This window comes from Bombus fervidus, chromosome 4, assembly GCF_041682495.2.
Source record: "Bombus fervidus isolate BK054 chromosome 4, iyBomFerv1, whole genome shotgun sequence".
NCBI classification, from domain to species: domain Eukaryota; kingdom Metazoa; phylum Arthropoda; class Insecta; order Hymenoptera; family Apidae; genus Bombus; species Bombus fervidus.
Window position 1 is genome coordinate 15561893 of NC_091520.1, and position 21041 is coordinate 15582933.

The 21041-nt window shown below is 36.7% G+C and overlaps 1 protein-coding gene across 6 annotated transcripts in view; it reads left to right on the forward strand.

Moving 5' to 3' along the window:
- Positions 1 to 21041, forward strand: part of Utx (Utx histone demethylase) — a 148679-nt gene that overhangs the window by 14948 nt on the left and 112690 nt on the right. For 3 of the 6 annotated variants that reach the window (XM_072002296.1, XM_072002297.1, XM_072002294.1), the window contains exon 1: positions 12847 to 13160. The exons of 1 other annotated variant lie outside the window; for it this stretch is intronic. Coding sequence is in view for 1 of the 5 variants with exons in the window: in XM_072002294.1 (XP_071858395.1) it covers positions 13138 to 13160 (23 nt within the window). In the remaining 4 variants the exon portion in view is untranslated. Of the gene's footprint in view, positions 1 to 12846; positions 13701 to 21041 lie in introns of those variants that run through there. 2 more of the 6 variants (XM_072002295.1, XM_072002299.1) reach the window with 1 other exon arrangement.

Consider the following 21041-nt stretch of genomic DNA (forward strand, 5'->3'; position numbering starts at 1 on the left):
TTCCACGAAAATATCTTCGTTGCTATGAATTTCAAAAAACACACGACGAAACAGGAATACAGAGCGCTGAAAATGAATCGAACGGCGTGCGGGTCGGCCGGTTTCGTTGAGATTCGTTCTGGAGAAAAATCGCTTTTATTTCGGGCCAAACGCATCTCGATCGGTCTGTTTTTATTCATTTAGCCGGCGAGGAAGTTAAAATTAGTCGTCGCGACGTTACATCTGGGAGTCAGTGACTCCTGTGTGCGAAATGTTATTCGCATTGCGCCAAAGAAATCAGTTATGCGCTGCACTTCTTCGTGCGGAGGACAAACATGTCTCCAGCTGTTACCTCTCGCAATAAGTTTTCGACTAAACGCAGTAGTATTAAGTCAAGCGAAACAGCTTGGTACAGTTTTCGAGATGTAAAATATTTATGATACACTGCGTTTCGTAACTAGCCAAAATTAAAGAAGACACGATACATTAAAATTCGTGGCAAATTTTACCAAGGATAAATACATTTATCGTTGGCTTGATTAATAAAGCGTAATTCGATTTGGTCGATTCGTTTGCTTAATTTATTGAATTATAATGGTTGGCCATTCGATCGAAAACTTATTACCAAACACAATGTATTCTATTATAGTCTTATGATATTTCCAGCGAATAAATTCCAACATGGAGATTATTCGATAAATAAACTATACGTACCGATAAATTATACGGTGCAGCCGAGCGATTATTCACGGTGACCGCATGAAAAGGCGCCTTTAAGCATTGTTAAAGCAAGACTGAGTATCAGTGGGAAATATTTCTTAAGCAAATACGGGATGGATCGGTGGAAACCGACCGCCATTACGCCTTCTGCTGGGCTCACGTGGGCAATGGAAGTGTGTTAACAAAAGGCAGGTGCCTTTCAAAGAGTAAACCCGCAACGGCGAAGAATTTTTCTTCCTCTGAATTTTCTCCTTGGCCAAGTATTTTCATAGCAGAGCGTTTGTTAAGGAATTATGAGGTTTCTTAAAAATTAATTCGCACTACGTTTTGGGCTACTCGTGAAAAGCTAATGGATCCACAAAGTAAAAGTTTACTTTCTTCACGCTAGACGGTGGTTTCCTGAATTAATTAAATTGTGGCTGTTGCTTCTAGGAGTACATCTTTTATGAGCTGCTTTATTATACGCAACTAGGCGCATATATTATCTCGAATATTCTTTACTTCCAAATGGATCGTCAAATTAATTACTTTATCGTTATTATGTTATAATTTAAGGGCGCGAGAAAATTATTACGTCGAAACGTGATACAACGTTCTTTGTATCCGTTTAAAGAATCATTGGTGATTCTTCGATGCGAAAGTTGCACTGATATTTTTGTAAAGGATATATATATATATCATCATCATCATCATCCATATTTCGTCCTCTTAGCTACTAGTCCGAGTTTTCGAGGAATAGAAGATATTAAAAACGCATTAGTTTCTTAATTACTCTGCATCAATTGTACGCGTGTGTTTTTAATTCTTTCACCGCATAAAAAAAAAAAGAGAAAGATAGGGGATTATTGAAATCGAACAAATTGAATTCAGATCGTTTCTCGCAGCTTCCGAAAATTATTCACATTCGCGTAAATTCAAATGGCCTATTAGTCGAACGAAAGATAACGATCTAGACTTACCTGTAACGAACCTAGTACACGACGTGGCCAGTTAAAATTCATTTGGCGCATAAGCAGGCAATATTCGACCGCGAACAACCATCCAGCCCAGATCCTGCGTGTTTCCCGGTTGAAGTATGACACCATGCTGTGCAATTTATATGCATCCATTTGTAATAGATGTCGTGAAAGTAAGTTGGCACAAGCACCGGTTTCCGAGGGGGGAGAACGACAACCGCCTCACGAACACGTGGTTAAAACGAAGTGCGTGTTACGGCCACGTGGCTCGCCATCTGATAAGACCGGTTCTAACGTGAACGTACTCGCCACTTAACTTAACTAACTGGCCATTTTCTTTGCAGGCCATCCTTAAAAAAGTTCTCGCCGATCGCGATCCTGTCACACATACGCTTATACGTTTTACGCAGTGGCTCACGAAGGTATTTCAACGCTCGTAGAAACTTTTTTTTTTTTATAAACGCGCTACGTATGAACATCGTACACAACGTTTCGAGATTTCATTATCGCCGTAATGAGATACGAGTGGCACGATCGAGTCGATGAATTTAGAGACGAGCTTGAAAATGTGTGATAGAAATTACGAATTATTTAATAGAAACGCGTACTCGGTTAAAGCTTCGTGTATATACTCGTGACTAATCGTCGTACAATTTACATATTCGTTTCGTCGTTACATCCATCGTTACGTATAAACGAAATTAGATTATCCTTGTGTTCAACGATATGTCGCTTCGTGTACATACTCGCGACTAATCATCGTACAATTTACATATTCGTTTCGTCGTTACATCCATCGTTACATATAAACGAAATTAGATTATCCTTGTGTTCAACGATATGTTATTTGAATTATGTATTTTATCGTTGTTATATCGTTGACCAATAGGCAAAAATTTAATCGAAGAGGACATATTTCGCGATATTCCTCGAGCGCGTAGGATTAATCAATATACATATGCATCTCGTCGTGTTATCGAAAACTCGATATACATTTGAGAACGATAACGCGATATAGTTTATCTGCGAAGCAATCGTTTTCGAAACGAAAGAATTGCGGCGCGTATATCGATGGAAAATAATTGCCGGCTATCGTTGGAAGAGGTCCGAATATTCAGGCCGCTTATCTAGCCTAATTCCGTTTTCCACGGAAACACTGTTACTTTCAGCGGAATCGATAAGTCAACTGGAATGGATCGGTTTCGTTGGAGGCGAGACGCCGACGTTATACGGCAAAAAGCAATCGATCATGCTCCGGTGAAAACGTATGCAAGTTGCCACGTGTTCAGAGACACGAGGCTGTGGACGAATATCGATGCACGCGGGCTTAAAGCGCTCGATTAGCGGCGTTTAAAGCGATTACGAACGTTCGAGATCCAATGAATTCTGCGCAGATCGTTGCCCCGTTTTCCCCCGATTTTATAATGAATTTATTTATAAAAATAAAATTTGTACACGCAAATGAATTTAAATATTAACGTTCTCCCTTATTTTCAATTTAAACGTTACACTTTAACGTAACCCTGTTAATGTAATCCTGACATAGCATCAAAGTTGTTTTCAAACGAAACTTTGGCATTTTTTTTTCGTATTAATTAAATGTCCTTCGCTCTTTTCTTTCTTTCGCTATGCTATCTTTTAGAAAGAAGCTCGAATATCTTAAGATTGGAATCGTCAAAACATTCCGGAGATTAAAGAAAATAAGTAAAAAGTACTTACTTTCTTTTGTTCTGTCTTTATTGCCGTTTGTTTATCTACAACCTCGGTCGATACTAAGTGACCTATAGTCGTCGAAATCGTTGGAATGTAAATTCCATTTACTCATATTCGAACCAAGTATCGAGTAAGCGAGCAACGTTGTGCGCAAAAAGGTCTTATTTTCGTATGCAAAATACATTTTCTTTCTAAGGTATTATATATAGCGTGTCCATTACTGATAGTCAACGCAAAAAGTACGAATAGCAATTTGACGTCGGCTAGAAAAGCATGGAATAAAGAGGTGTACAGTTCCCATGTATTGTAAAGATACAAACAAAAGTTACCTTCATAGTCGGTGCTCTCTAAAGTCCTCGCAAGGTAAAATAAATATCGGCACCGTACGATGCCCACCTCGAAGTCCTACGACATTTGTCTCAAACATCTTCTCGGTTTTACGTGCACGGTTTTACTCGAGATGTTTCCAGGTGAAACGAGCACGCTGTATATTGCTTATTAACATAATATATTAGACTATCGCCTATAAATAACCTGTTTTTTTTTTTTTTGTATATCTATCTGTATTTACAAAATATTTACTTGTTGCACTTCGCGCGTCTCACCTTATGCATACGTTAAGCATATCGGACAAATTGAACTTGATACAGGCTCGCATGAATGCAAATCGTGTGAAATATTACTCGCAGAACCAGTTTACCATAGGCAACAGTACGCAACTCTTGCATTGTGTAAAATTCCGATTACTTAATCGGGCCACATTGACGAGATATCTCGCGGCCCGAAGTTGTTTGACGTTTTCCACGAGATATCTCGCGTTTCCTGATATCGGCCCTCCCTCCTATTTGTATTGCTCGTTCGATGAAAAATAAAATCGCGCACGCTATGGGAGTCTGAGTTAGGTTGCACGGTGAGAATCGAAAGCGAATGTTAGCACCTTATAAAAATATCGCTCGTATAATATTGACTTATCTATCTACCTATCTACTTACCTACTGATTTTTACTATTCGTTCGTATTTCTACATGCTTTCTATCTTTTCGATGAATTACCAATTTATGCAACGTACGTGTGAAAGTTTTGAAATATATTTCGTACCCTCGGTGTATCGAACACGCTCATTTTTTCCACACTCTCGCTGTATTTCTGTTCCAAGCGAACGAAAAGATCGACCAGCTCTGTCGTTCTACGGCGCGAGCTTTTTCGTAAGCGCGTCAATCAACTTTTCTTCTAATCGCGGGTGAAACTAGGCTTGTATAAATTGTTGCTTCGGGTCATTTCGTGTTAGATGACATAAATGAATGATACGAGTTTCAAATCAAGCTTCTCTTACACTGAAAATCATCACTTTCAGATTCCTTTTCATGCATATAACTAATTTATATCTATCAATGTGTATATATTTTATATAACTATTTTATTTCATCATCCATACGCTACATATATTCGTGGATATACATGAAACTTATTTCCAACTTACAAACTTGTTTAAAACCGATACAGCCAGTACAATTAAATATAATAGACCACGTAAATTGAACGTAGCGCTATACAATGTTTTCTATAATTATTTCTACTTAATACAATATATTTAAATACACGTAACACGTTGGTTGTTATAGTAATATGAAATGTTAATTCAAACGGTTATGGGTCACCTATAATCGAAAGATATCGACGACGAATCGATATACGATTAATACTAAACGATAGAATTATAATCGTATGAATGTTACGTCCATAAAGGACATATAAAATTCATTTGACGGTCAGTGGTTAATATTAAATATCTTGTTCGAACTTATTGCTCCGTCTGATCGTATGTGCTTCACGTATCGAGTATTATCCTGTCGTAAAATAAACTTTCGTCCAGCCATTCGGATTAGGAACGGGGAACGATTTCCTGTTCCCGGTGGGCTGGCGTGTTCGTTAAAAATAATTAAATCCGAGCTGAAAGTCGCGCACCCTCCGCCGTTTCGAAAGAAAGAACCGAGAAAACGAGATTGCACTGCGCGTGTGTATTTTGGTAACGAACCTCTCCGCTGGAATTTTCGCCCTTTCCATTCCATTCCGACGAACGGCACTCATCTCGCTCGAATTCATTCCACTGACTGCGTGAAATAAGTTGGAAAATTATTTTTTTCGCCTTTCAGGCAAAATCGTAGACGATATTAACTGTCATGTGGTTGGCCGTTTTTCTTTTTTCTCCAAACATTGCCGAGCTTTTTTCCTTTTTGGTGCAACTTTATCGGGCTTTTTGTTCAGCTTTCCCGTTTCAAGATGAGACGCGGCATATGATATTTCTGGTTTTTAAAACTTTAAATAGAACCAATCGAAATTTTTAACAATACTTAGGTATTTCTTTCAGCAAAAATATTTTCTTTAAAATATCTTCGAAACATTTCACTTCGATACGTTTCTGCTCGAAAAGGCGAGAATATTCGAATCGAATGCGTAGATCGTCGTCTATGTTTATATTAAAAAAAATCGTACAGTTCCATTTAAAATAATAAAATAGGATAGGAATATATAATACTCGTTTGTATTATTTTATTTATTATATGTAACGCGATAATCAAAATTCTGCATTGATGGATTCTTTCAACGAGAGAATTTTTATACTTTGTATCATTTTTTATGTAGATTTTTTTTTTTTTTTTTAAAAGAACGTTCAACAGCATACTAAAAGGGCTGCTGATACATTCACATCGCCGCGCGAATATTCAGATTTCTACCGCGATATTAAAATTTATTTCCTCCGGCATGTGCTTTCGCTAAAATTCTGCTGGGAAATATATAGTATATAACGAGCGAAAATGTATAATTTAATGCAGTTAAAAATCTCGTATTATTAAAAAACGACCAATTTCGTCGGTCCACTAAATAGTGGTAGTCTAACATCAATAGCAGTGAATCGATATGTTAATTTAATCTTGCCCCATCGAATTCTTAACTCATTCCTCATTGTACACACTTTGATAAAATTACGCCAATAATTCCATGTGATTATCTAAAGACGACATGTCCCGTGTAATATCGTATCCGTTCCCCATTAATTATCCGTTCATATATCTAATGCCGATATTTATGGAATCACGTCATGGCCAGAGCGTAACTTCAAAGAGTGAAGTAATCGCACTCGCTGCGCTTGTTTTTATGTAACTAACCTTCGCCTCCTGTCATCTATCCCCATTCACTGTACATAACAGGTAGAAACTGATTCCTCTCGTACAACTTTCTCGGACCATCTCTCGTTCATAAATATTCTAGCACTTGTGTCAACTTAGAGAGTATGTACAATATACAATGTACAACATGTACAATATATAAATGTTACTAAAGCGCAAGAATTAGTAAAGAGTTAATAATAACTAGTCTGTAGATGTTTTATGTAAACTCAAAGTTCCTATGGACATTGCTAAAGAAGTGAAACTTAAATATTGTATAGTTTCATCCAGTAAATATTGGAAAAAAAAAAAGAAGAAGTTCGTGGTAAGATCGAAGCGCTAAATATACAATTTCTACTGGGATTATGTTGACAAGATTCTCGCTGGGATTTAACAATGACGACTATACAATAGCGAAGGAAAGATCGGTTTTCTTAATATTTTTCAAAAAATCCTCGGACATCTAAACAAAGATACACGAAAATACTAATATTCTCAGTTGTTGCTAGAAGAAGATGCTATTAATTTCGATCGAATTCGTGTGTTGGGAAAGTCTTAAACGTATAAAAAGGAGAAGTTTGCAGCAGGCTTGAAAATGCACAGAATCTCGTCGTAAAAGGGTATTTACCGGTAAAAGACTCGATCGTATTTGTTCGTGGCCGTGTTAACGTTAACGCGTTACTTTCCTTCTCTTGATCACGTGGTTCTAGGAGTCCAAGGTGGACAGTAGAAGGGGAGGAAAAAACGTGGATGAGGATCACTGACGAAGAAGTTTCTTTGCCCAACGACGAGAAGTGAACGTGATACGAGAAAAAGGAAACCGGAAAGTGGTGTGGTCTGTGTATTTTAGTAACGAACATTCTAAGCGAAAAACCTCGCGTTGTACGTCCGAACAAAGACGACACACGATTTTTGGCGGCCTACGGAGCTTCGCCTTTGGACACCCTCTGTATTGGGTCATCCTAAAAATAATACTGTTTCTCTTTTTTCTTTTTTCGAGAGTTAAGTTTAAAACGATGGTAGTTGTTACTATCTGCTAGTTTAATAAAATTGGAATAGGAAATTTAGTAGCAAACTGTAAATTTAAATGTAGACATCCTATATCACTTGGCTGTCTCAACGAAACTCTAACTACTCCGAAAACGTTCCAACCCGCATTTATATTTACGCATTAAACGCGTCGTGACCGAGCTTCCTTCCACGTTTTTCCCTATATATAACGAATTGTATCCGTTTCCGACTTCCTTCATTTGAAATGCTAATGGATCTTTTACACGAGGTTTTTCGAGTGCAGCGAATAACATCGTCGCGAACACGTGAACAATGTGTATACATGTCGTGTGTTGACACGTTGCTGACTGGCTATTTTACGTAAAAACTAACACGTGTCATCGGCCAGTTTATGTAGAACAACAGTTCGTGTGATATGACTTTGTTTACAAGTGGAAAACTCATGCATAACGTTAAATATGCCTTCCAACGGACAAAAAATGCGATAAATTATTTATCCAAAGTAGCAAGATACACGTGTAGATATGAAAATGTGACAGTTACAAGTTTCAAATAAATCATAACGTTACGTTCTATTTTTACCTACTGACATAATGACCCGAGGTTTTAGTATAATTCATACGGTGAATGCAACAGATTCCAACATTGTATCATTCGATATGATGAATAAAGGTACAAAAAACGAAATATGATCTATGATGAGCGTTTCGTTCTAATTCCACTATGATAACTTCTAGACATTAATTGGAAGGGAAGAAAAAGAGGAAAAAAACAAAAAGAGACACAAAAATAATCCTTTTACTCTTTCTTCTCGCTATTATCTCCTCTACAGGTAATAATACCCTATTCGCGTCTCGATGTTCGTAGCAATATATTTTCTAAAATTCACTAGAACGGTGAAAAGAATTCTGCTTAGAACTATATTTGGAATGGTAGCGAGAATTCGATGAGCACATGTGCCCTTGTGGCATAGTGTGACCTTAACGTTATAGAGCCGTGCCAGATCACAGACGTATAATCAGACAATTATGCTCATAATAATAGGCTGGAATTCTTCGTAACCGAGCCATGTAGAGATATGTAGAGATGCCGACCGAGGGACTATTTACCTAGGAGCCTTATGGGAAAGTTTACAGTCGCCTGGCCGCAAAAACCAGCGTGCAATTTTGCGACGTCGAAACGTCCTTTGGTTATTGTGACCCGTGGGCTCCTCTCGTTCGCGTAAATGCACACGTGAGAATAACTTCAACCGGTTCCCTCGAATATGCTCGACTACCCAGCCCATCGTGTCCAAAATAAATAACCGCATGTAACTTGATAACGTTGAATCTCTTTAATCATTGTGCACGGTGGTAAGAAGCTTGTTTATCCCAGGAGTTTATTTTAGCTATTATATTCGGTAGTTACAGGCATTATTAAGATGCTAGTAGCGGTTGACATTTATTTTCGTGTTTCTGTGAATAAATGTCAATTGACTTACGTATCGACTCTGTCTCGCAGAATCTAATATTAGAATCACCAAACCGGTCAAAAAGGGCGTGATCGGGTTCGTAAAGCTCGATACACACTGCGTGTATGTTATAACATCCAATGATATTCTGTGACACATTATAGCGACAGTTTGCGCTGAGCACGTGTCATTAATTCATACGTAACGTCAGAGTGTTCTTTGCAACGGAGAGGTTAGCTCGTTATGGCCACCTCTCTAGCGTCGCCTGGTTTCCATGGAAACGCAGACACGCCGAGCGAGAAGAACGACTTGGAAGTGACGCAGGCGCGTGAGGTACGCTGATCAGCGTTGGTTACTATGAGCAAGTTCACGTGTGACGCAATTCCTGACGGCAACTTGTCGTCTTGTTCGCATCAGAAAAAATGATCGCTGGTACTGCTAGGATGTGAACGTGACGCGTGACGCTCGTACACATCGGGCTTTAACCCTCGTAGAACGGGATTGCGGAAGTAGAGTCGTTTCCAATCTATTACACAATCCTGTCATTATGTTTCCTGATTTGATCTTAAACTATTGTTAATTTATTTTATGATACATAGGACAAAGAAATTTCAAATTTTAAGTAAACGGTATTTGTTCTAGATCTAAGTCAGTGAAGTTAATGCATACGTAAGGTACAACTTTACATAGAATAGAGATTTTAAATTTCCTACGGTTAGAATTGTTTATGATTATTGCCTGTTATGTTTTTTTAAATGCAAACAACGTGGCATTTGAAGTTTTTTTATAAATTTTGTAAATTTACTTGTGAAATTTATTATGACTCTTGGAAAATTAATGATTTCTTTCGCAAGTTAAGATTATTGACTAGTAATTAGTTAATATTTATTCATTACATCGATCTCAGCCATTATGATCATGATTATGGAGTAATCAGCTGACTTGTAGAATTTGACCTGTTTTATATATTCCAAACTTGTTATTTGTATAATATTATGCATGAGATTATTATGCAATTATTAATACTGGTTCCTCATAACCTATAAAATTCCATTAATAATATTTCTTCGATTGTGTATATGTACATTGCAAAATACAAATATAGTGTTTATAATATTTTCGTTTCAACAATATCTGTATGATTTCAAACATTGGTATTAAATATTAATATTCACTGTTGAGGTGAAAGAATTCCGGTCATAACCAAAAAATGCAGAGGTATGCAGTTTTAACAATGCATGTAAATTTGATCGAGAAATCCGATCTTGAAAATGTCGTTTCTAAATTGCATCCATTCCCCAATTTGTTAAACGGAGTTATTATATCTGATTTCACGTTTAAATACACCGCGAGCGTACCAAACAAGGTTGCAAATGTATCGAACGCGCGCGATCGATAGTCGGATGTTTACAAGCTTGCATTAAAACGATGATGGTCGTTTTGCGCGGTCGATAAGCGATATAAGTAAATGCAAACTGTTCCGGTGTAAAAACAAGCGCAATTTAGACACGTATAGAGAGTCAGCGTGTTTATATGAATTTACTTCAATCTCTTGAATCGTTAGTTTTTTTCAAAAAGAAAAGGGAAAAGAAAATGATGAGTTTTCTATAAAAATGTTCTGCCTTGTGGTCCCTTTCTATCCGCATACCGCGAAAGGTATTTTAGAGGTTAGCTTGTAAATGTTCCCGCGAAATATCGTTCCATTTATGAGAGAAGGTGGTGTGGATTGAAAATTAACGAAAATGGGTCATAACCTCTGTTTTATTCAAATTATTGGAATTCATATATGTGCTGTACGAATAATTTAATAAAAACAGGAAAAGAAGGAAAAGAATTGTATGATACGTAGCATTGTTTTAGTTCTTTCATGATTATGAATTTATGAATATATGTACATATATCAACTACAAAAATGAAATTTACAGCAGTAAAAAATAGTAATACCTTTTTTCATTATACTTTTATATATTCTAGGTTATCTCGTTATTACATATTTTCCTCAGCCGTACGGTATACACAAATAAACTTTTTACAATGGTCACGTTTTACGGTCGTGCTTTTCTTTTTTTACACTTTTGCAATTAACACACACCGTCCCATTTTCTTCTTACATCTTCTAATATTTAATCAAAAACGCTTGAATGTCTACAAAAAAAGTATTCTTTGATAATTCTGCTTTAGTCCACGAACAAAATAATTACAAAAATGTAATTGAAACTGTACTGTTCTATACTCGACTGTTAGAGATAGAAGAATACTTAATAATGTACGAATTAATATAACCTAAAAAATTGGATGCAGAATTTTTCTTTAAATATCCACAAAATGTATCTAAATATTCAATGACAGTATATAATAAATAAATGTAGAGACAATAATATAATAAATTACATATTCAAAAAATTTACCTTGATAGAAAGCATACATATAATAAAAATATAATAGAATATGAAAAAATATTTATACCAATAAAATAATGTGCAAATTTGATAATACAAAGCTTTGTAACAAATAACTATGTAGGTTAGGTTTAACTTACAATATAGCCAAGTATAGCGATATCAATTCGTGTAGTAAATCACATCGAGACCATCGACAAAACTGCCCTTCACTCGAGGTTAACAAATCAAAATAGTACATAAAGAAATAAGTATACTGCTAGAGGCGACGAACGTTTCACGGAAAGCGATCGCTTATCATCATTTTTTAACACCGGACCTCTCTATCCATATCTGCTGAATCCACCTGAACATTATTATTCCCAAGTGGATTTTAAGAAAATAGAATATCGTAGGGGATTGCGTCAATAGAGTGTATTATTATTACAGAAAATTAGAATGTTTTACGATACAACTAAAATAGTTGTAAGTCGACGCTTCTAATTACAACTGTGAACGCGTGTCGCACATGAAACTGATTTTGCTTGTTATATGAGTATATGATGCGCGACGTGATTACTCTGGCAAGCTCTGTGCTTCGCTTATGTAGGTCTTGGTCTTTTGTGTGACGTTCTCTTTCGCGCAGAGTAGCGAAGCAGTAAAGAACATGCGAGAAACAGATTAGCAAACGCAAGCCTCTGCATCGCGGTAATTCGGTATAATTTGTTAACCTCTCTGGGAATGGAATTTCCATTTTACGCATGCGTCTATTTCTTCTTCTTTCACGAGTTCATTCGGTCAAACTGATTTACGTTAAGTAGCTTTTGAAAACTATGTACAGTAAACTTTGTATAAACGCCCGAAAGAAACGAGATACGATACAAGTTTTTTGTATATATGTATTTCCTAAGTTACAATCTATTCTTGATATACAGCGGCTACAAAAAGTATTTGTATTTATTATAGCAATTAAGTCGAAGTATATTCAGTTTCGTATCATTTAATAGAAATACTGTGAAAATGAAATGTGAAACCAGGTAGGGAAACGCTTCAATGGAAAATAAGAGTACAATGTACAAATAACGTTTTGTAGTCATTGTAAATTTATGTTATGTACGTTAAATTATAATCGTAACTTAACGACCTAGATTTACTAACAGAGTGATAAGGCGACCGCTTTAGTATGGTTAAAGAAATGTAGGAGATAAGGTTGCTCTCTTTCAGAGCGTAGACAGCTGTAGTACGTATCGTGACTCGTGACACAGACGGGGTGGATGCATCGGGCGGTGGCTTGTCAACGAGTGTCACGGTACTGTTCTAAAACAGGGCCACTACGCATGCGCAATTCCCCTATCGGCTCGCGTTGTCTCTCTGCGTCCCTCTGCCGTAGTATTACTGTCGTTTCCCCCTCCATCCATCTTCGAGCATCCCCTCTTTCATGCTCTCCTAATCCCCGTGTGCCCTTCGCGCCAGTCGCGTCAGTTGCGTGAGAGCCTTTAACGGGGGAGGTGCTACTTAGCACTTACCGTGCGTGGCACCCTCTCCTCTTCTAATCACTGCCATTAATAGTATATATATATGTATATATACACACACACATATATATATAAATATATACATATATGTATAATCGAAGAACAAAGTAGAATATATCCGTGGCAACAAGGAAGGAAATGTGATGATGCGTGAACTGTGACACGGAAACATCGTGCAGTTCGCGAAGATTAACGTAACGTGTTACACGACAGATCGACAGGAATAAAATGTGCCACGGAAAGGGAAAACCGTAAGTGTTCTTGTTTCACGGAAGAAGAGAGCATCGGACCTATCGTTGTGTCCGTTGTTACTAGTGCTCCGCTTCGCGTGGCGAAGCACACGGTCGCGTTTCTTCGCTTCGAACACGCATAGTGTATTCATCGTATCTTTCTTCCTCTCCCACTTTACTCCTTCTCTGCCTTTCGTCATGTTCGTTTTGTGCATCGACACGTTTACTGGCTGACGCGCATCCGACGGCCTTGTTCTCCTCTGTGTTCTTTTCGCCTCTGTTCGCCTCGGTGTACGTTAAGGAGGATAGCGTAATATGTCGCTATCCGTGTGACGTCGTGACTGAAAGCGACGTCTTGGATCCTATGCACGACTCAAACGCGGAAGTCGGTGAACTTGTACATCTGGTGTCCAGTGTGATATTTTTCGGCCCGATCTCGGTTTCCATTCTGTCGAAGAGGATTCTCCTGTGACGCGTGCACGACCTTCCAAGAGCGTACATACGGCGTCTTCCTGGCGCTGATTGAGATTTAAATTCCACGGACCTTGGGCGATTTAAATGGTGAGTGAACCGCTCGCTGACTCGCTGCGTGCATCACTGTGTGTCGTGGTTGGCACGCTTGCACGTAGGTACACTACCGGCCATAAGTATTAGGATCAAGTATTAGGACAGCCATTCGTTACATTCATCGAAAAACTATCAAATTTTATTGTCTAGTATTTTTCATTATACGACACTCAGGTACATGTGATGCAAACAACGTAAGAGATTTATAATACAACAAGCTCAAAATAAAACCAATTACCAAGCAATTTGTGTTAAATACTGTCCTAGTACTTAATCGGCCGTAGTATATATAGATACATACAGTGGCTCACGAAAATAATCGAATACTTCATGATACACAGCATGGATAATAATTTTAAACAAAAATGGTCTCGCTGCATATTGTGGCTTTATGGTACAGTGAATAATTGACAGCGCAAATACTTTGGTGATATTTGCGAAATGTATGCTTCCAATGAATATCTTGTAACGTCTATATATATTTTCAGATCTGATCTTGCCAATATGCTGTGTATGTTAATAAGATTTCAAAGTGTTCTATATGATATGTACATAAAAAGTTCCTAAGAATATTCGAATATTTCCGTGAGTTACTGTACGTATATGTACGGAAATAGGAAGCGTGTTTTCCTCGATGATACCGACACGGCGTTTGGTCCAAGATTGATCGTCGTACGTGCGTGCGTGTGTGCGCGTGTTGTTTAACGGTGCATCGCAAGGCTCTCCGACTCGTTTTCCACCAACGGACGACATATCGGCCTCATTTTATGCTCGGATTAGGAGGCCGAGCATGAAATTTTTGTCGAGTGGTGTACGATCGATGCCTCGGGGACGTTTCGTATACGCCCTCGACTCGTCCTTTGACCCTTAAACGAGCAAGCGCCGTATGCATCGAATATAGAACACTTTCCTTTCCCCAATTTTCTCCTTCTAATAATTTACCTTTACAGATTAATTTAATTAGAATGCGATAGAGACACGGAGAACGTATCGTTGTACAATATTCTAAACATTATATAACTATATTTATTGAACTTTCTATTAGTACTAAAACTATCGATAGCTAGATATTAATTCAATTAAAATGTTATAGAGACGTAGAATAATATATTGACATAAAATTGCGAATATCGTGTAATACCGTTTGCTAAAGTTTATATCAACACCAGAATTACCGACTAAGTTTATATTGCAGGAACTAAGATGAAAGGTATATGAGAGAGCACGCAGTGAACAAAAATAAAGGACAGATATAGTATTTTAGAAAAAATTATTCCAATTTCCACAAATGCAACTTTGTAGACTTGTAAAATTTTTACAAAAATTTCGAAATATTCATCATTCTTTTGATTTCACCATTAAATTTATTTCATCAAACGATATAACGTTTTACATTTTACATTCTCTTCTTGTATCACATAAGTAGATATATATATATATACTATTCAGAGTTGGTCAGGCTTCTTCCTCCTTACCTTGACCCGCATAACTCTTTCTCACGATCGTTGAGTTACTTACCGATCATCGGTACATCGCATTCAAAAGTTCCGATAAATTCCGAACTAAAACTGGTAAAATAAACGATCGTGTACCTGGGTCACGTGTTTATGAGGCATATTGGCGGTCAGTCGCGTTCTTGATTGTTCCAGCGACCTTGATGGGACCTTGATCCCCGTTGAAAGTAAAGCTCTATTTCGCTTGATATGGCTCGCAAAATAGGACCCGATGAAATCCGTAGAATGGCGTACGTTCGCGTCATGGGAGGCTAGCGAACGTGGAAACAATAACGGCGCGTATTAATCGGCCATAAGCCAGAGTAGGTCAATGCAACAAGTCGCGTAAATGCCAAGCTCGATAATGATAATGCGTGAAAGGTTGAGGAATACCGGTGAGCTGGTAACTGCTATCCGATGTGAATCGTTAGCAACTGAAAAAAAATTAGGTCACTGTGTGCGTGTACATGCGCTGTATCTACGAGTGTACATACGAATGCACACTAATGGGGGAAACCATACCAAGTTCGGCTTAGCTCGACGAATTACGAGTAATTATTCGATTACGATAATAGGATGTAATTAGCTTTGCCTTTGTTGTGAGCTTTCGTTTGTTTTCTCGGATTTCCTTAAGAGCAAAAAAATTGAGGTTATCTTGGTATCGTTATAAGGAAAGCAATCTTTATGCAATTAAACGATGGTACATTGTATTGTACATTTAATTTTTGAAGTTACAATGGTTGTTTGAGAAATATCAGAATCGGAATATTTCGGTATAATTACCACTTTAGAATCACGATTAGTACGAAGACTGTTTGTAATCGGTATTAGATGTTATTTGTGGGTTTCAGTAATTGCTAGGTATACGGCAGAATTGCTGTTTACATATTTAACAGTATTTAGACCGAAGATACGGTACTCTGTTGAATCAAAGGTTCGATCGTTCGAAATTATTCCAAAGATCACTTACTAATGTCTTGAACAAATTAGAAAAAATCAATTTTTTAGTTATTCATATTTAACACGCCTAACTTGATTATTATATTTATAAACATTTAAGATATGAATTACAATGTAAAGTAAAAATATTAAAGTCTGGGTCGAACTACTTCGAAACTTATCTTATTAACATTTTAAATAATCTACAAATGACTATAAAAAAATTTTTTATACATACATACATACATATATATATATATATATATATAGCGTATCTAACTTGTGTATTATATTTACAAACATAAAATATATCTACGTAAAATAATATGAAAATGTCAAACCAGATTATCTCCAATCGGATGCATCTAAATTGCAAAATGTATAAATCATATGATTCATATTCTTCATTTTATTTACCATCCTCTTTGTAGTTATCTTTTCTGTACTTGATAAATCTGTTGCAAGGAACAATTCAATCCGCTTGATAATATCAGCGGGGGAAGCGGAATGCGATGAACTTTACGTCGCAATTGCATGACACTCTTTCCATCGCGTTTGAATTACCCGCGTTTACGACTCGGAGCAGCGAGCATTTACGGTTATTACCGCGCCCTTAAAATTGTTCCAGGTGCTTCCCAATCGTGGCCACGACCGAGCCTAACGTACATAAAATCCCGAGATTAATTTTCGTAAGAGTGCGTTTCAACCGCTTTTTTGACCTCGATCGGATTTTATCTCGAACTGGTTTCTTTTTTCGCTGCAAATTTTTCTCGTCCGTTAAATCTCGTCTCGAATCTTGTTCTATGCTTCTTTGTTGATGTTACGTACGTACATCTGTTCGTGTTCGCTGCAGATTAATGTTTTATGCTTTGAGATAAAGTATTGCACGGTTGGTCGAATTTCTTTTACAAAATCAGTGATCTGGAAAGATAGTAATTTTTAATATCTTTTTGAAGAAGAAGTTTCTAAAGGTATGTATCTTGTTTGCTGAACTTTTCTTGTTATAATTTTCTATAAAGAAAAATCAAAGTTGTATTTTATAAGATGGCAGTTTTTTCTATTATCTATTAAATTGTCTTCGGTTATTATAAATATAAATATTCTCGATGGTGGTGTAACACGTGCTCACTGAAAGCAATAATTTTCATAAAACAAATTTCGTAATATCCATTATATGAAAAGTAAAAGAATTGTTCACAACTGGTTGTCATATTGCAAGACGAGAGGTTATGTAAAACCAAACATTAAAACAAACATTCGTTTTATTATTTCTCAACAAACAAGTTCTATAACTGTTATCGTGCAGAAATTATCCATAACGGATTAGTCATTTTCAAAGTATTGGGTTATGCAACATCCACTTAAAATAAACTACACTCTGGAAACTTTACGGTTAAAAATCTGTCTTTATAGGAAAGACCTAAAGAGTGGAATGAACATGAAACGCGGATTACGTCCAAATTATGAGATTATGTAACGTTCGTTTGAAGCTCGAAACAATTTCCAAACTCGTGGAACTGTATCGTTTAAAAAAAGAATTATGCTCAGTGAGAAAATAGGAATAGACGATAAAATACCAAATTATGTAACATTCAGTTAAAACGAATTTTCAAAACACTTGAAATTCTGCCGCTAAAAGGAACTATATTTGTTTAAAGAAGACCTAAAAAGCATTAGGAATATTCATTCGCAGTGCAATTTACATGCGAAATGCGAGGTTATGCAATACCCACTTGAAATTCGTAAAACTTCGCCGCTAATAAAGATTATTATCGTGGAAAACAATAAATTTAAAAACGAATATAAAAAGTCCATTTGGAGTGCAATTTATGAAGAAAGCATTGTCAAATATTTCCAAGCGGCGACACCGGTTCTATTCGCGGACGAACGTTTTGTCCCTCTAGTGTTGATACGCATATCTGCATGTATATCGCGTTCATTTGTCTGCATACGTCTCTCTTGTGTTTACGTTGCCCACGTACGTCCGTCCCTGGTGTTTAGCGAAAGAGGTGTCGAGTTTCAAAGCAGAGCAAGTCACCGCGACTAACACCGAACAAAACGCGTATACACGTGCATTGTGTGCGTAAAGTCCGTACTATTTTACATACAGAGATAGAGAGAGAGAGAAAGAGAAATGTGTAACGAACAGAAGGGCGGTGTTGCTATCCGCGTGTACACCGGATGGATGAAAAATGCTTGAAAAGTGGTAAACGCGACGCAGGAAACAGGGGAAGTAGAACGTGTCTTCTCAGGATTAAAAGTAGTGTCTCCAAAGGCACGGTTAGGCATAGAAACGCACCATGCAAAAGGAACTAGCGACAGTGAGCTCGGATTTGTTGCATTATTATGGTAACGTGACTCAGAAACCACGGTTTAATTGGAACACGGAACAGGCAAGTTTATAGGATACGGTTTATGAGAAGCGTGAATGGTTTTCAAAGATATACTTGTCTACGGAAATGTCGTGCTTGGAAAGAATGTCTACTATAATGAATATTTTAGAATTCTGAGTTTATTGTGAAAGAGGTTTTGTTCCTAGAAGTCACTAGATCGTTTTAAGATAAATGTTGTAACGTTGGCTTCAAGATCACGTGCTTTAGCTATATTCAGATCTTTTTACACGCTATATTTAACGTTTCTTAACAAAGATATTATTTCTAAGTTATTATTACATTATGCGAAAGAAAATAACAGGTTTGAAAGTTTGGTCAAGACGAAAGTAACATCGTTCTAAATGTTAAATTTATTTTGTCGTTGAATTCTGTTTGTAAGGTTTAAAACGCGATGTTAAAAAGAGAAAATTTTTTATTAAAATTTCTTCCGGGAGTTTAAGAGCTTAAGGTATTGCCAGATAAAAAAGAATTCCAAAAACGAGGGATGACAATGTATTTAATTTTTTTGAGCGACAGGTACCATCAACTTTTTGCGAAAAAGTAGACTGACGCCTTTAAAAAATGCATTTTCAGCGTCGAAACGATGCTTGCAAGAGATTGAAGTGTTTGTTCTTTTTGTAGCGCCGCTATGGCCAAGAAATTCTGGACAATAAGATACAAAAGAAAGAGTAGGCGAGTCAGCGTAGAATTTAAATTCTTGATCTCACGGTCACTGACCATGGCATTCAGGCAGTGCCACAGTGTTGTTGAACGAGTTGAAGATCAGTGCCCCCTGCTTCCCGGGCCGAGTTCGATGAAAGATCCGACGATCAATGAGTCACTTATGTATTCACGCCAGAAAAAAAAAGGTACTGTGGAATTTAATTAACGCGACGCGTCACATCACCGTGATGGGTCCGGTTGGTAAGCAAAATTTTATCTTTTTCCTGAAGAACACTTTAACCGCTATTACAAAAGTGACTTATTATATTACATTAGTGTGTGTAAAACTGTAAACGATACCTTTTGATAATTTTGAAGGAAAATGCTGGCTCGCTATATAGGGTGTCTAACAAGAATCTAGTGGACTGAAATGATTTCGATGTTTCTGATTATTGTAGAATGCAAATGGGATCTGTACAAGTACAGTTTGAAGGGATCGCTTTAAACATACAGTCTACTATCTAAACTTAGCCATTTCATTATTTTAATATTATGCGTTAAAGCGTAAAATTCGTTGACGTATAGAAATTATTGACGTCTTAAATAATCTTTAATTACGTTTCACTCTTCAATACTATTTAAGCTATGTTTACAATATTCTGATACTGTACTATATTTTTATATTGTATCATTTTTATTACGTAATATGGTACAGTATACAGTGTTGCGAATATACTTTAAATGATATCAGAGAATAAAAAACATGACGTGAAATCATTCTTTCAAACGTCAACGATATTTTGTATATCTCGGTGTATGATATAGAAAATAATTAAACGATGAAATTTATAATCGGGCATATATTGATTTGTTAGTGGAGTATTAATGATTTCATTGCATTGGAGCATTACCCGTAAATTTCTTACAATGCTGCAGATATACGCTATTACAGTTGCGAGATAATCAACGCTAGCGTAGGGAATTAGCGTATAGAGCGTAGATTTTATAATTTGCCAATCCCTCGTATAATTCGCTGCATAATGTAAACTAACTGTATCTAGGAAACAAGTAGCTTTAAAATGCACATTAATTAAATTAATTAAAATTGCTCCTCCTTTATTAAGACTTTTTCCGTTGTAGAGAAGGGAAATTAAAATTAAGTACAGAGCGAAGTGCAGCATCGTACGATTTAAATAGATGCACATCTAGATTTATACTAATAGCATCATTTAGCATCTATATATCGATTCTTGCATAAAATTCAATTTATGATTTCAACCGAGTCGCTAATAACCTATTACGGTGATTGATGTGAGTGGAACAACAGGCAAGCAAAAATAAGGAATTAATTATCGTTACAACGACCAAATGGTTTATGAACGCGATATGCTTGCCAATGCAAGGTTTTACTCGCGCTCATTTTCCAGAGAAGAAGTGTTAAAATTGTTGCCACGCAGGTGATTAAACCTGGATCTAAGATAAGATACTTGCAACATACGAACCATAACCCCGGTGTTAATTCCCAGTAGAACCGCTAGTGCGTATAATCGGACTGTTGATAACCTGATTACACCGTTATTACGTTGCATCAAGCAATTACGTCGATAAACGACGACTGGCTGTCGGAGGAGTAATTAAAATTAATCGATTTATTAATACGCGTGATATATTAGTACATTTTTTAGTAAGTTCTGATAGAATCTTAGTGTTTTAATCTCGAGATTACGAGTTATACCAAATGGGTATATTACACGGACGCTAATCTGAACAGTCAATATTTGTATTATATATTTTCTATTTGTGTCATTCATATTTTGTTGCTATTACCTTGTAGCTTCGATTTAAAAATGTCATAATTATTACAACGC